The 18,052-nt window shown below is 35.8% G+C and overlaps 1 protein-coding gene across 2 annotated transcripts in view; it reads right to left on the bottom strand.

The window, feature by feature from the left end:
* Nucleotides 1-4,229: 4,229 nt before the first annotated feature.
* Nucleotides 4,230-18,052, bottom strand: part of LOC149080775 (uncharacterized) — a 63,974-nt gene continuing 50,151 nt past the window's right edge. For both annotated transcript variants that reach the window (XM_089237466.1, XM_089237467.1), the window contains exon 3: nucleotides 4,230-6,456. In XM_089237466.1, coding sequence (XP_089093592.1) covers nucleotides 6,429-6,456 — 28 coding nt within the window. In that variant the 3' untranslated portion in view covers nucleotides 4,230-6,428. The remainder of the gene's footprint in view (nucleotides 6,457-18,052) is intronic.

Raw genomic sequence — 18,052 nt, 5'->3', positions numbered from 1 at the left:
ACGATATGACCATAGATTTTTTTTTTCTTTAATTCTAATTAAAGTGAAAATGATTTAGTTATATAACCCCTGTGAGTAGAAAGGATCTAAATGTTACCGGGTTGTCATCAGATGCCGTGGTTAAAACATTCTATTTTTAAATATAGATAGATAAACATCAGTGTAGTAGCACAAGACCATTCAAATTCGGACATTGGATGTTCTCCAGATCTGAACAGAGGGGGCTTCTATATATTCCAGAAACCTTGGGGGGAACGAAGAAAAAGAAATACAGTAAAGAGAGAGAGAGAGAGAGAGCCCGTTTATATGACTTTCGACGGACGGAATCACAGCATAATTTATATTTAGCCGTGATTCTCCCATAATTTGTATTTACTTTTCGGATTATTCGTAAAAGTTATTTGAATATGAAGAAAACAAGGAAAGGCCACGAGAATATGATTTTTTTTACTAATTTAATCCAATGTGATGACTTTGCCACTTCACTTCAATCTCTCTCTTCAGGATTCTTACGATTATTTTACAAATGACAAAAAAAGAAGAAAATTAAAAACAAATTTGTAAGATTTTCTGCGAACAATACTGTTTATAGTATTTACAGATTTATTTTCATTATTATTATTTTTTTGCAACCGTCTCCAGAAGTAACTCGGCATATTCGATTTCTTCACAAGTTTCACTCTTTCATAAATCCAGATTTTTTTTTCGAAATTTTCATTTTACGTTCAAGAGAGGAGGGGGGGGGGGTGCTTTTCGTTTTTTCAGAAATCAAGAAAAGCTGATTCCACGCAGCCAGCTCAGCAAGCAAGATACCACAACCAAAGGAAATTCTTCTAGAAATGAAAGAACGAACTCATATATTGTACTTGTTTCTCACCATCAGACCAGTTGCAAATGCTTCAGGAATAACACTGGGAAACGAAGCACTAACACAATGCAAAAAACTCGGAAGGAAAATGTAGTATGTGAAGAAGCATGATCTGTACGTCTAGTATAGTTGCCTTTCGACAAACGTAAATTATTTTGTTTATGGCTTGCCGCATATTTCCGTAGTTCTCAAAAACTTACAATAAGCGAACCATTTTAGAGCCCACTTTAAAGGGGTCATCAGCTTGTTGAATGTTTATGTATCCGTTCACAATCATACTAAGAATCATGGATTTTCTGGTGATAATATTCGTAAAAATATTCATTTCAGTGACGTCTTTTGCTACCTACAAAAAAAATTTAAATCCTTTTCTCAGAAATGAAATTTTTAACGAGTCTCGTGGTTCCAGTTGAAATGAAAACGCCATGAAATTGATGTTGTGCGTCTGATAAATTAAATATTTTAACTTTAAAAATATGCATAGAAATAAACTGCGACCGAAGCCAGACGTGTATAATGAATGAGTAAATGTCTTATAAATGAGAGTTGTGTTAACGAGTGTTCCACTGTATTGTGGTTTTATGAGTTTTTCCTGTGCATACTGAACCCTACTATGTAAGTATACAATAGGGTGGATCGAAAAGTATAGGAAATTTTATATTTTTCGAAATTACTTTTGGCTTGGGGTGGGAACGTTGTTTTGTAGACATATATATGTTGCATAATTTTTGTTACTGAAATCCACTCATATCTTCTGGTGGCCCAAAACTAGTTAAAACTTGACATTTTCATGAAAATTTATATTAAATAAAATTTTAAATTAATGTTGACGTGGGGTGAGAAAGTTCTGTCTTGGGCATATTAGTCTGCATACTCTTTTTTATTGAAATCCATTCATATCCTCTGGTGGCCCAAGTGCCCCAAAAATAGTTAAAAATTCTCACTTTTATGAAAATGTATTAAAAATTGTAAATTAATGAGAAATGTTTATAAATTTTAAAGAGTATTCAGGTATTAATTTTAATAATATATAATACAAAGGCATAACTTATAAATAATAATAATTTTATAATAATACGTGAAGTATAAATTTGGGTGTTTGCATGTGTTTCTTTAGTGCCTGCTCAAGCTAGAAGAGTGTTGACAACTTGGTTATTTTCCAACTAGATCAGGCCTTTTTTCCTGGCCATTTGGATGGGAAAAATATCCATCTAGTTGTTTGTCCTTTTCAAAAAAAATTCCCTTTGTACTAATAGTCTATTATTAAATCACGTGAAAATACAGGAATGTTCCGGGAAATACAAGACGTATGGTCATCCAAATAATGCCTAAATTGATTCTGGTTGTTTTAAGTCCGGTTTTTGATTGTTTTCGATGAAGAGATGGATCTCTATTTTTAAAAAAAAACGTTATAATTTTTCTGCTAGCGCTATACAATGTTGTCACCTTGCTTCCTTTTGTTCTTGTAATAATTTTCTACCTCGCATATGTTTTTTTATATTGTTTTTAATCAATGACAGCACTACGCAAACCTCTCCGATCATGCCCACACACTCTTGTTTTTGCTTATTTAATGAATTTTTTGCGTACCTTTATGTACCTATTTTTGCAAATGTTATACTCTCCTGTTCTGCATGTGCTATACAGTTTCACCTTGCATCCTTTGTTACACGCAATAATTTCCTACCTCGCATATGCTTTTTTATATTGTTTTGAATCAATGAGAACACGATGTGCCATTATCTCCATTGTGCATAATTTTAAATTGCAGCTCGTTCTATAAACTTCTGATAGATTTCTTGCTATGTTTTTTTTAAGTTTGTAGCCCTCCCTGTTTTGCATATGTTATGCATTAACACAGAGAGAGAGAGAGAGTAATAATTAATTAATGAGTTTAATAATTAATAATTTCATTAGTTAATACATGTATTAATTAATATTTTTGTTGATTAATATTTCTATTAAAGTTTTAAATTTAAACTTTAATACAACGTCAACAATATGCTGATTTTTTTCCCTCCTATTCCGTTATTCTAAAATTACTTTCATGAATTATGACATTGCTTTCCTCATTGACTACAAATTTTCGTAAATTTTAAAGGAACAATTTCTTATCAATAATTCTGAAAACAATTTTGGAAATATTTCTTTCAATAATTCTGAGAACGTTCCTAAAATTAATTAGAAAGTAAAATTATTTCTCTCAGAAATATTTTGGAAATTTTTCTAAAATCATTTCATTAAGGTGATTTCCAGCAATTCTGTAATCATGTACAAATTCTGGACGCCGAATTCGCCCTCGAAAGGGATGAAGTCGGGATCCCGAAAACTGCTTAAGCCCTTGAATTTGTTAAGGAAAATTCGGAATTAATTTAAATTAATCAAATTTTAATGCATAAATCACTCACAGCTATAAATTATCCCGAAGGCTTCTTTTTTTTCTAAGGAAAATTTTCATCGACGGAAAATTCATCGACTAACAATTCACTGACAACAGTTCGATACGTGTGAGTGATCTAGTGATTGAACAAAATAAGCGACAGTAAAACAAATAAGTGAGCAATGACTGAGTGAGTGAGGCATAGAGTGATTAGTGCGTGAATAAATTACCTGGTGATTACGCGAACGACAGTGTAGTTAGTGACCGAGTGAGTGATAGAGTGAGAGACCGAGTGAGTGATAGAGTGAGAGACCGAGTGAGTGAGTGATAGAGTGAGAGACCGAGTGAGTGAGTGATAGAGTGAGAGACCGAGTGAGTGAGTGATAGAGTGAGAGAGACCTAGTAAGTGAGTGAGTGAGTGATAGAGTGAGAGAGACCTAGTAAGTGACTGAGTGAGTGATAGAGTGAGAGAGACCTAGTAAGTGAGTGAGTTGGTGACAGAATGAGCTACCTAGTGCGCGAGTAATAGCGTCAGTCACCTATCGAGTGTCACCTGAGTAAGTGAGTGACAGAGAGAATAAGTGAATGGCCCAGTTATAGAATGGGTTATTTATCTAGTGAGTGACAGAATGAACGAGCTCCCTCTGTCACGTCATTCGATCACTGACTCACTCGGTCTTTGCTCGCTCACTTACTGGATCAATCACTCGAATTGTTGGCGGTGAATTTTCTGTAAATCATCTAAGTCATGGCGATGCAATCAGTTTTGTTGATTCGTTGCAACTGACCAATTTATTTTTGAAATCCCGGAAATATATGACTCTATAACAATTAAGTATCAGTCAAGATATAATCACATTTTCGTCGTTTCAGCAGGATTTTTATAGCGTAATATTGCTTCAAAAGTAAAAGTTACTCACTCTTCTCTCTGGATGAACAGACGGTAATTATCTTCAATATAAAAACACTCTACAGCAATACTAAATTAAAATGAACTTTATTAATCGTAATAGAAACTATATACAATTTATTCGGAAACATTAATTACAAAAAATAACACAAAACAGAATCCAGGAAACACGCAACTATGCAGTGGCACATTCGAGCGTATATAATACATAGATCATGGGTACGAATAATCGAAAAATAATTTCTGATGCAGTCGATACACTATACCGATAGAGCACACTGCATTGAAGATCCATAATTATGCCGTAAAACAATACCAACAGGATAAGAATTAAAAGAAACCATTAGAAGCTATTGATCAAGCAAAGTTAACGCTGGAATTAATTAATTAAGCAGAAACGCCACATGATTAATTTTCCAAAGGGATTAGTAGCACCGCGCGTTAAATTTTAGCACCAATTCCAAAATCCACACCATGTTAGTCTTGCTATTATGTTAGTTATTGGGAAAACAATGTCAGCGGAATTGACTCAAGGTATAACTAAGCGGATAACCAATGGTCAGCGAATGAAAAATATCCCCCCTTTTTTCTCGGTCCAAAGCCTACCGCTGGGTTTCAGGGCCACGTAACAAGGCCAAGTTGGTCTTTATAATCAAGCTTCCGGCAATGTTTGAAAAGCTTAGCATGTTGTCAGGAATGCGGACCAAAAGCTTACTTGGAACATATTTACCCTTGAGAAAAAAAAAAATCAAGTCATAGCCACACAGATCAGATCCTTCACCATTTCAGTTAATTGCGTAACCGCATGAAAATGGAAGAAAGCTTGATAATGTACTAAAAAACCTCGTTAATAAGTCACTCTTGGGAGAGCAGAAATATGACTTGATAAGCGGAGTGACTCGTTAAACTGAGTAAGCCATAGCTGTACCAATTCCTGCTTGATGAAAATTGGAACTTCCAAAAAGTGACGCGTTAACCGGGTGACGCACTAACGAGGTTTGACTGTAGTAGAAACCATCATTCGATGAGAAAATACTTCAACATGGTACCGAGAGAGACCGCCCTTTTTAAAGTCGTTTACCACACAAATAAGAGAGTCCATGTTAGTTTCTGCAAAAATGAAAGACCTAGTACCTAAACGCATGCATAAATTTCGGTTTTGTTGCAGCTGTAAGTGAAGCGTAAAATTAGCAAATTAACAAAATAGACTTTTACATAATTTCGACAGAAAATTCAGGAAGATCTTTACAGAGTAGAGATAATAATCGAAAAATTCACATTTTTTTTTTCTTTTTTTTATACAGTTTTCACATACAGCGTACCTAACACACACACACACAAGAAAACTTCACGATATTACAGTAGAAAAATAATTCTTTGTACAAACGTGGGGGTTACGTCTAGACTTCATGCGAAGTTTTCGTTGATGATTCTTTAAAACAGCTTTAAAATATGCAAATGTGTGACATCGATTTCTTATTTACAATTCAAAGCTGTTCAAGATTATCAATGAATCGATTCGATCACATTATGTGTAAATGCCACAATGTTGCTGTGATGGGAATTATAATCAAGTCGCGAATTAGAATCGACTTACGGCATGTGAATTTCATGAAAGTAATTACCTTTTTTAATTTGTTAAAATTTGCATATTTCGGAGTTTGGAATGCATTGGTATTTATTTATTTTAATATTTGCAATGCGAATATATTTTTTGTTTAAAAAAAATATTCAAAATGGAAAAAAGTTATTGAATTTGATTCTTGTCGGTGAGTGGATAGATGGCGCTTGTATAACGTATTTTTTTCATAGATATGAAATATGTAATTTTTATATGCTATGTAGCGAACGCATTTTTGTGATTGAAATCTTATAACGCATAATTAGCGCATGGCCGCATAATTGCTATCGTGTTAATCTTACGCGATTTTATTGACTCGTTATGGATATCCGAGTATACAGCAACATTGTGGCGTCCATCACAAGATGGCCGACCCGTTCATACTCCCCCGCAGATGTCTCGGTCGGTGTAAAATATAATTAGACATTACACACACACACGGAAAAAAAAAAATCAAAAATACTTGGCACCCCAATTAGAAGCCTCCGTTATTTATCACTTTTATGTAGTCAGGGTTAAGCACACACACATGATGCGCGTGACGGTGATGACGGCACATGTCGTGGATTCCACCCTGTATCTGTGTTTTGCTGGTATTCTTCTTTATTATTCTTTCAACACCGGCTAATTCGTTGCTGTTGCCTGATATCTACCATCCATGTTTCTTTTCGTGGTACCTGGAAATATGGAAGCGAGAACGTAAACTGAAAGATTCAATTAATGTTGTGTATATACTTGGGTTACACAAAAGGACTGTATTTCTAGTCCCTTACATCTAGTACTACTACACCACACATGCACCTCATATCTATACTTCTCTATTGAATTTCTAACGAATGAGTACATATTAGAATGTGTGAATACGTGTTATGAACACACGCGAAGTTTGCTTGTGTGTAATGATTGTTATAGTGCTGCCATTTATTTTTTGAACTATGAGTGACTGAATATTTATACCGTTGTACGCGTGTTGCTCTCTGTACCCTTACATGTACTGAAAGATAACTGCTACTTCAGTAGAGCATTTCAGCAACGGACACCCATGGGACGGAAGATTTTGTCCGCTAATGAGGTGTCCGTTTATGGATTGTAAAATGCATTGAGGTCCGTTGACGTCATTCAAAATATCGTCCGTGAACGGGAGGTGTCCGTTATTGAAGGTTTCACTGTACTATGTATAGACTTACAGTAGAATATATGCATGACCTTACACCTCGAATGCTGTTGGAAACTTGGCAAAGATCGAGTACCGTTCGGACATTTGTTTAGCCAAACCCTTTAGTAAGAGCAATCACATTGGACTAGATGCTTGGTCATCTGGGGCAAGCTAGCATTTTGACGCCCCCTTGTAATGTTGAAGGAGAGGTTTCAGAATGAAATATGCGCCCCTTCGGGGTCTAGCGCCCGGGGCACGAGACCCGCCTACTCCCCCTATTTGCGGCCCTGTAATTGACTTGTAAATGATCTTGAGAAGCTGATGTAGGAGGTTCTCTCCCAATGAGCCATTTTGGTATTTAAATCGCACCAATAATGTCGACGTTGTCAAATTAAAAAAAAAAAAAAAACATTCGATAAGTTCCGACGTGTTAAAAGTCTGCAAAAGTTTGCGGGTAGCTTATTGTATTGGGCACATTCGTGTTTATGGAGGCTATGTAACCAGAGCCGTCATTTTTTGACTGCTCCTCCAAATCATGACCAAATTGCACAGTATTTTGTTTTTTGAAATGATAACTATAGTTACTTAAATATCATATTTGATGAGTATAAGACAATTGGATATTAATTTAGCATGTTTTTCCTTGTGATAAATGTAAGTTTTCAATCAATTAACTTTTTACTTAAATTAAATTAATTAAATTAATGTAATCAAAATTATGATTTTGCTAAATCTCGTTTCCTACGTGACAAAAACATTTAGAAAAAACTATTTTTTCTATTTTTAAAAAAATTATTTCTGTTCCTGATCGTGGGGGAAAAAAATTCCAGATTGAAAATTGGGATGAAATTTCCAAAAATTTCAGTTTCGGAAAGTCATAGAAAATCAAATTTCTTTGTGAATAAATTTTAAAAAATACTATAGCACGTTATTAGAACTTTTTACTTCCAAAGATATTAGTTTCATATAGAAATTATTTTTATATGATAATTAATTGAAAAAAAAATTAAACAAAGCGTTGCGCAAAAGAAACGTTAGCCAAAAATTGTTTCCTCACGAAGGAATAACTCAAACCTTGGAAATTTGCCTTATTTAAATTTTTCGCATCAACTCCCAACTTCCTTAGAACGCAATGACAGAAACTGACTGAACCCCTTACTTCTGTTCGTTTCTTTTTAGTTACAAATCAAATTTCTTAATGCACAAAAAAAAAAAAAAATCTCCACAGCGTTTTATGGAGGTGCTGCCATCTATAGTGATCTTGAAAAAACTTCAAATGTTCCCCATTTTTATGTATCACAGATTGTATTATGCCTAATTAAATGATAATAGTTTTGGAAATATAAACCTTTAAAAGTTGTTAATTTTTCCAAAGCATGTATTACGTGTTGTAAATTAGTAAATATTGAAAAAAAAATTTTAAACAAATTTCCAAAAGTTTTGCAAATATGAATTTTTGAAATCATGTTAACCATACATAATAAGGTCATACAAAATTGTTTTGAAAATTCATTAAAGTCCTTCGCGAAATCAGTAAAAAGTTGTTAAATGGTGGCAGTAGGTTTCAATGAGCCCCAATAACGGTATGGAGAGATGCTTACAACGACGTTAGTTTCCGTGAATTTCATTTTCATTTATCAGTATCGTCAATAAGGTAGTTTTAGTACGCTTAATAAAGGAAAGCTTAATTATGTCTTATACATTTCTTGTGTAAAATACTTCCAATACATGACACTTTTCTCTATTTTAAGGAAGATTAATAACATTCAATATACATTAAAAAAACCTTCTCTAACGGTCACCTGCGGACAACGGCCACATTTTGTTGGAACCGAACGCGTCCCGTAGACTTAACATTGCAGATAACCTCTGAACAACGGCCATCGGACTTTGAAAAAAAAAGTGCGCATTTGGATGTGAGAAAATAACTTGTGTGCAAGCAGATTATTAAGGGAGTTCCCTCCCCACGCCCCCGAACTCTGTGGGGATATGCATGCTTTCTCTTCCTGGGTACATGAGTATATTGAACGCAGTAAAGACCCCCTTAAGTGATCTACATACCGCGGGGTACTTGAGTGATCTTCGAATGTACAGCATGTGCATAGCATGTATTCTCAATGCATTATTTAAATAGGGTTTTCCCCCTGGAAATTATTATTTGGCCCTAAAAGAAGGGGTGACCGTTTAGGGCAGTTATTCCCAACGTGGGCAGTTATTCCCAGCGCACCGTAGGGGGCGATGGAATGTTCCAGGGGCGATAGAAGCTGCAGGTATAGCATAGGATTCTATGTGTTAGATTGCGTTGGAGAAAAAAAATTTCTGAAAAGAAGGGGCGATAAAAAAAAAGTTGGGGAACTATGGTTTAGGGACTTTTCACTTGCTCTACCCAGGGATTCGTAAAGTTAATATTAATTATAGAAGAATCGCAATCTGTACTAGTGAGCCCACGCTTGCCACTCAGCGTGGAAGGTAACCACAAAACTTCGACTATACCTCTATTTGACAGACAGACAGAATTTAATTTTTCTCGTCGCTGCCCAGCCCAAAGGGGCTGCCTGGCGACTTACAGACTGCTCTTGCTAGCTATGAAGGGGGTTATAGACAAGTTTGTGCGTGTTTGTGTAGATGTGAAGTGCTTGTAAGTTAATAGAAAAAAAAAACATACAGTCCGATAAATGCTACCATCAGAATAGTAAAATGCACAAAGATCAGCCAAACTTGATAAAAATGTTACTCTATGCAATAGAGTTGATCGGTAAAATCAATAGAGTAAAAAAAAAATATATATATATATATACACACATATATACACACATATATACACATACATATACATATTATGCGATAAATGTATATTATAATGGACACAAAAATGAAATTACTTATGTACAATTCACCAAAACGCTACATAATGCACTAATGAGAAAATAATAATAAAAAATAAATCTAACATACAAAAGAAGTCATAGAAAAACAAGTGTGTTAGCCGAAATTATACAAATTGGTGAAGTGCAAGATCAGTCATGTACATCAAACCACAATGCCACTCTATGCAATAGAGTTGATCGATTATTTCGATAGCAAATTAAAAGTACAAAAATATTATGATAGATAGACAAAGATTATACAGCTCAGTAGTTCAGACCCTAACGCACCGACCATGGCACGTGCAGCACGTTTTGGGGCCTGAGAAATTTTAGTCTTTGACGTGGGTTGTAATCGACCAGCTCTCTTAGATGCTCGTATTCTGAGTTCCTCATCCTTTCAAAGTGATCCTCTGAGATTTGTTGGATGTAGCTGAGGATAGTTGGAATCTTCAGGTCTTTTCTAATGTCAGCCCCTCTGATGTACTTTGGGGCACGCACAAGAGTTCTCAGTATTTTATTCTGTTGACTTTGAAGACGCTGCATGTTGGTTCTTGAAACATGAGCCCATACTAGGGCGACGTAGGTCATGATAGGTCTAATGATTGATTTAAACAATATGACTTTGTTTTTAAGAGTTGGTCTTGCACTTGAAAATGTAATGCGTGACATCATTCCCATGATTTGGGTAGCCTTAGTTCTTACGTGATTTATTTGAGGAACGAAGGATAATGATTGGTTTAGAATACATCCCAAATATTTCACTTCCTTCACAGGTCTTATGGCTTCTCTGCCCAGGTAGAGTGAATTTGGTTCTTCTTGTTATCCAGATGAACTGACACTTGGCATGATTAAGCTCGACAGCATTATCCTCACACCAGTCTTCAACCTCCTCCAGAGTCTCCTGAAGATTTTCTCTGCATTTATCAGATTTTCTGTTCATCATCCGCAAAGAGTCCCACTATGCCCATTTGGGGGGGCAGGGAAGTCATTGATGTAGATGGAAAAGAGCTGAGGCCCAAGAACTGATCCTTGGGGAACCGAGGTTCTTATTGGACGAACAGAAGAACAAGCATTTCCATTTTTTACTAGAAAATGCCTGTCTTTAAGATAGCTGTTGAAGAACAACACGTAGTTGTCAGGAAAACCGTATTCAACAAGCTTGGCCAACAGAGTTACGTGATTCGTTTTGTCAAACGCCTTGCTAATGACCAAGCACATTGCGCAGGTGAATTCCTTGTGGTTGAAGGCTTGTATTGCGAATTCTACTACTCGATGCAGCGGTGTGACACAGGAGTGGTTTCTTCTGAATCCATGCTGCTCAGGATGAAGAAAATTAGAAGATTCGAGATAGTTATTGAATCGTATAAGAAGATTATGTTCAAACAGCTTAGATATATCGCTCAGAAGGCTGATCGGTCGGAAATTTTTGGCTATGAGAGGGTTAGAGCCAGATTTGTGGATAGGTTTGATTACTGAAAGTTTCCATATTTTCGGGAAGTGACAAGTTTTTAACAAGCTATTAAAAATGTTGTTGAGAGTCAAAGTAAGAGAAAATGTAAGGGCAGATAGGGGCAGATTTTTGAGAGCAAGATTGGAGATTTCATCCAGTCCAGAGGCTTTCTTGATCGAGATCTTGTTAATAAGTTCTCTAACCTCCTCCATAGTTGTTAGCTCTGAATCTTGAAACCCACTAAGACTCTGATGACGTGGTCTGTTGAGAAATTCCTCAATTTTATTCAAGTGTTCCCGCTGAGTGCCAATCGGTTGATTCGTGTTAGGTTTGAATTGACCCTCATAAGTTCCGGCAAGCACTTCCGCTATCTCAGCATCAGTGAAAACCAATTCACCTCGTTCGTTTTGAATTTTGGTAATTTTCTTGGTTTTCTTTTTACAGATCTTCCAAACTTTCCAAAGGGAACCTTCACTCGCAGTGGCCTCTTCAACGAAGTTCGAAAAGCGCTCGTTGACGAATCCTTTGATTTCTTTCCTGATTTCCTTTTCCAGTCGATTGAGTGCAACTTTATCCAAAGGGCGACGAAATCTTTGCCAGGATTTTCTTATTTTATTTTTGAGTCTAATTTTTTCCTTTAGCTCAAGAGAGATTCCAAATTTGTTTCCCAGATATTTGATCTTTCTAGTTGAATTGTGTAATGCGGCTTTAATACTGTCCGAAAAGATGACCGTTGCTGCTTCAACTTCTTCCTTGTTTGCATGCTGAAGCTCGAGAACTTCGTCAACATCTAGCAGATCCCTGAATTTATTCCAGTCAGTGGCAAGGCAAAAAGGAACATCTTGAGGCGTTGTTAGATCAATCGTGAATATGATTGGATTATGTGTTGAGTTGAGGCCAGTGAACGATTCTAAGTCAACATTATTCCGAAAGTTTTTAGAAAGACCATAGTCAAGTACATCCGGTGTACCCCGCCCTCCAGGGTGGTGGGTTGGTGTGGAGCTGGAGTGTATTTGTAGGCATTCGTTTCTACACCATCTTTCCAGAATTCTACTACAGGAATTTGATCTGTTACTGCAGAAGGCAGGACTTTTGCAATTCCAGTCCCTAGCCAGTAGAATTGGATTGTTGGTGTTGATCAGAAAGTTAAGTAGATTCAGGTCAAGTTTGTTTTTAGGTGGCTTGTATATTGCACATAGAGATATTGGATGCCTGTTAATAAAGATGGTAACTGCCAGATTTTCCATGGAGTCGGAGTCTGGTGTATCAAGTTCTTTAAATGGTATATCATTTTTGATGAAGACTGCTATTCCACCTCCTCTTTCGTTTAGTCTATCTTTTCTGAGGCAGGTGTAGTTAAATATGTTAGTGGTGTGTGAAGGCTTCAACCATGTTTCGCATACGAGGGCTACATCAATTTCTATGTCGTAGAGTGACTGCTCAAACTCTCTAAGGTCATTTCCCAGACTTGTGGCATTCCATGCCAAAATACGCAGCGGTTTGCTGCTGGCAAGTCTTGGCGTGCTAATTGTTGGAGTGTGAGATTATAGTTATCAAAAATTGCAGTATGAATTCAATTTTGTCCCTGGATAGACCCAGTTCCCTCAAGAACGGTTCTAAGAGGTTCAAGAATTGTTCAATATTTTAAGCAGGGGAATGAGTTGCTGCTGTTGGATGAACTAAAACTTTATTTTGTGAGTTGTCATTATTTAGTAAGTCTCTGTCAATATTCTCTTCTATACTTTCGACTATGATGTAGGTTTGATCACATTTGTTGTCATTATAGTTCCGGAAAAGTGAAGGCCGTAGAAGGGAGAAGTTTGTTGAAGACACACCCTTATCCTGATTCGTCACTTCCAACTCCAGTTCAAGTTTGTCTTGTACAGCATGATGGGTCATGAAATCTTCTAAGACTTCTTTATATCTCATTCCTGTTTCGCTGGCTTTGAATTTAATTAGTTTTTCACGCTCTGCCTCTAAAAATTTGTTTTGCAGCTCCGCTGATAATTCTTCCATGGAAAGCTGTGGCTTGCCTTGCCCCAAAATGTGTAATCCTTTCCTCGTTATTTCCACAGGGGGTTCTTGGTCTTGAGTCGACTGCTTGTCAATGTTGTTAGCCCCTATGTTCCAAGGATTTATTCGAGGTTTTGACGGTAACCCACTTGTGGACGAAGGACTGAATATGTGAAGTGGTTGACTTGTTTCAGACTTGTTAGAACTTTTTTCCAAAAAGGGAAAGTTCATTAAGCTGGGAGGTAGCTTGGGAAGAAAAGTTCTTGCCCCGTCACTTCTACTGGCAGGTCTTTGTGGACAACCTGTGAAAGTTCCAGTGTGTGGACCACCACACATAATACATTTCATTTTAGATTGATTTCCTTTTGAGGGGCAATCTCTGGTGCTGTGTCCAAGAGCACAAAAAGCACAGTTTGGTGAATTAAAACAGTAGTATGATGAATGTCCGAATAATAAACAATTTCTAATTGCAGAGGGAATTTATTACCTCTGTAACGGTCTATTTCAATTCGTACGTCTTGAATATCAACTAAGTTGGCAATTTCTTCGCTGCTGATAGGTACTTCTATCAAGAACAGTGGAAGAATACGTCCAGAGGAATAATTTCTCATATTGGAGATTTTTTTGATCTCAAAACCCTTGTTGATCAAGTCTGATTTAATGTCCTCAAAGCTGGTGTTCTTCGGAAGGCCTCTGATGACGAATTTTAGAGATCTCTCACTGTCTAGTTGGTATGTGTGGTATTCCAGATTCTTTTCATTTAAATAATTAGTAGCCGTTCTATGATCTTTTTCAGAAAAGACATTTAATAGCATATTTCTCGATGTTGGTTTGGCTACCGGAGGGAATTCGCACAACCCCCTAATTCTTTTGAAGTCATTAATCCAGTTTTCACCCCATTTGGTGATAACTATTTGGGGAATACCCGATTTCTTTCTTATGTGGTTCACTTGCATGAAGTAATCATTGTTGTGGTCACTATCATCCTCTGATTCGTCAGAAAGTTCCCCATCCTCTTTAGCTACATCCGCAGGGGCACCAGTACCCGTAGGGGGTCTTTGAGGACCAGGTTTGTTAATGAGTGCAGCCTTGGTAGCAAGCTGTTTTCTATCTTTGTCAAGCTGATGGGTCGCAGACACAACCTGTTTTTTGGAAGACTTAACCGGAGAGAGCTGGGTTGAGCTTGTCAGTTTATTCTTATTGTCATCTTTTTTAGAATTTATAAGTTCCATCTGTCCTTTCCTCTCTGCTGCTTTTAGCTCAGCTGTTGAAAGTCCACTAGTACCAGGGACCGCAGCATCATGAGTAGGGATCTTTTTCTTTTTATTCTTACCTTTTTTCTTTTTATTTGCTTTGAATGTCGCATTATCACCAACAAGGTCAGCGTTTACATCTTCACTGTTCATAAAATCAATAACAGATTCATTATCTAGATTTTTATCACAATAATTATTTTTGGATTTCTTCCTAGATTTCTTATTTTTTCTAGTTATACTCGTTTTATTTTTTAACACACTATTTTGCATCTCCGATAAGGAGTCAGATTTATACTCAACATCACTTATGATATTATTGACATTAGCATCAGAATTTTTTGGAGTGCCCACCATGTCATCATCGTTCTCTGTAGCATCCATGGGATCAGAAATACTCAAAGGAGCATAAACATTAGAAATTCTAATACCATAGGTTAAACAGTCCAAACCACAATCACTGCTCAGGGAATCAGAAACATTAAGGTCATTAGATACATTGAGAACGTCCATGACAGAGTGGTCACCCCTTTTCCCAGTAGTTAACCTGTCATTAGCGCACGTATTCTCGTTCAAGAAACAGTTTGAAGTAGCAGACTCATTTGGGGCTTTGCTATAGCCACTAATTCCCGAGTCAGCTGACAGTTGTGTACTGTCAACACGAGTTTTCCCTTCCAAAAGAACGTTACATTCAGTCTGGGAGTTACAAACAATGTGAGAAAAAGTTTTATGAATTTTAGCATGATCAGCACCTCCAACGTTAGAAACGCAGTGCTTTGGAGAATTAGTGTGCGCAGTAGCACGTTTATCATGTGCACAAGCATTACATTCCAACAAATATTTATTAGAAAGCAAAGAATCATTAACAACATCAGTTTTATCGTGCAAAATGATACCACCATTAAGAATAATTTCATTGGTTTGAGCATTACACTCTGAGAGACAATCAGTAGAGCAACCATACATATCAGTACCATTAGTAGTAGAGACACAATTTACATCCAAATTGTTTTTATCATTCAGAGTGACACTATTATTAGGAACATCTTCTAAAGTACGAGCATCACACATTAAATTGTATCCAAATTGTTTTTATCATTCAGAGGGGCACTATTATTAGGAACATCTTCTAAAGTACGAGCATCACACATTAAATTGTAATCATTTGTGCCACAATATTTGTCAGAATTTTCACCATTCGGAACACTATTTTCATCAAAAAATGTTGTGACATTTAAGGTGTTACCATCACTTATTACACCTTCTGATATATGAGCATTACACACTACATGACAATCCTTAGCATCACTATATTTATCGGTGCCATTAACAGAAGAAATATCATGTTTATCCAAAGATTTAGTGTCCTCCACAGAGGTACAACCGTTAGTAAATACTGAGGTTTGAGCATGACATACCAAATGGCAACCATTAGTATCACTATTTGAATTTGGTACAAAGGAAACACTATTTTCATCTAAAAAATTTTGACCTTCCTTAACACATTTTGCTTTATGTGTAGGCCTAACTTTTTTACTAATTACTGGCACTTTACCATCTGTTTCAAAGCGAAAGCTTTTTTTGAAAGCACTAGCCAGTTTATGTATACAATCAAAACCGTCCAAATTATTAAAAAATCTGACAGCTTCAATTACTAGTTTACGGCATATATCTCCATTCGATGGCTCTACCAGATACTCGACATACACTGAAATTACATCCAATAACTCTCTAATCACTTCACAATCATCAACAAAACCATCATTGCCTGCATCATATTCAGCTCGAATCCAGGGGAAGAAACTTCCCGCAAAGGTTTCGAGATCTCTCCCTTTGTCATCGTGAGCATTTTCCGCAAGCCTTCGAAGCCCCAAAATTTGGGCCCTGTCAACGGGATTGCTATAGATACAGCAGAGTGGCATGACGCAGTTGAAAAAGTCTAAAAGGTCTAAAAAGCCACATCTATGGGCAAGACCGTACGACCAAATCAAACCACGGGAATAAGTTTCGGAAACTTGGAAAATCGTCATTATACTGACGATTCGAAATAACACTATTTTTGATAACTTTAATTACACGTCTATTTGTTAAATTAAATTTTTTTCATATAATTTATTAACTTTATAAGATTTTTAAATTTGACTAAATTCAAAGTTCGACTTAAATATTTATTTTTTATGAATTTTATTCTATATTAGAATTTTCATCAATATTGTTACAATTAAACTCGATAATAATAAAAAAATCTTTGATGTGTCTAACACATTTTTTGTGTGTAATACTTCTGATAGATGGCACTGCTCTCTATTTAGAATATTAATACTGTAACATTAAACGCAATTCCTTCATTACAACAGAATCTACATCTAGTTTCAAATTCAGAGCTTCACGTATAATGAGCGGAGCTTCGGGACAGAATCTCTCGTGGGCCTCTTTCTGGTAAATTTTTAATGGTTCTCAATGACGGTAAGAATAATTTAAGCCACGAGAGTTATAATAGAGCCCGATCAGCCTTCCCCCACAGTCGCATTTTATTTTCAGTTCCAGAAAAGATGGTGGATCGAATACGTAGGACCCACAGTCGCCCTTAGGGGGTGCGCACCAGCACCCCACACTTACGGTAGTGGTAATTTATTTCGTAAAATCTGAATTTTAGTGAATTCAACAATTCTGGAATTTAATTAATTGGGGAGGTGTTTTTTAAAATTTATTCAGAGTTTTTATCAATTTCAGAGGAATTTCTTTCATTTATATACAGTGGTTTCATAAATTCTAGAAGTATTTCTTTCATTTATTCTGTTTATATTGAATTTTCTTCAATTCTGGAATTATTTCATTAATTTTATTCTGAATTCTCTTGAATTCTGAATTTTCCCCAGTCCTGAATTTTCTTGAATTCTCTTGAATTCTGAATTTTCTCCAGTCCTGAATTTTCTTGAATTCTCTTGAATTCTGAATTTTCTCCAGTCCTGAATTTTCTTGAATTCCCTTGAATTCTGAATTCTCTTGAATTCTGAATTCTCTTGAATTCTGAATTCTCTTGAATTCTCTTGAATTCTCTTGAATTCTGAATTCTCTTGAATTCTCTTGAATTCTGAATTCTCTTGAATTCTCTTGAAATCTGAATTTTCTTCAATTCTCTTGAAATCTGAATTTTCTTGAATTCTGAATTCTGGAATTTTTAATTTTCTTCAATTCTGGAATTTTTAATTTTCTTCAATTCTCTTGAAATCTGAATTTTCTTGAATTCTGAATTCTGGAATTTTTAATTTTCTTCAATTCTGGAATTTTTAATTTTCTTCAATTTTGGAATTTTTAATTTTCTTCAATTCTGGAATTTTTAATTTTCTTCAATTCTGGAATTTTTAATTTTCTTCAATTTTGGAATTTTTAATTTTCTTCAATTTTGGAATTTTTAATTTTCTTCAATTCTGGAAGCTCTTTAATTCTGAATTTTCTTCAATTTTGGAATTTTTAATTTTCTTCAATTCTGGAAGCTCTTTAATTCTGAATTTTCTTCAATTCTGGAAGCTC

The sequence above is a fragment of the Pholcus phalangioides genome, unplaced genomic scaffold, assembly GCF_987345545.1.
Source record: "Pholcus phalangioides strain wild (caught in Gottingen) unplaced genomic scaffold, Ppha-v1.0 ptg000010l_1, whole genome shotgun sequence".
Lineage (NCBI taxonomy): Eukaryota > Metazoa > Arthropoda > Arachnida > Araneae > Pholcidae > Pholcus > Pholcus phalangioides.
The sequence above is the reverse complement of the archived record's forward strand: the minus strand, read 5'-3'. Positions and strand labels throughout refer to the sequence as shown.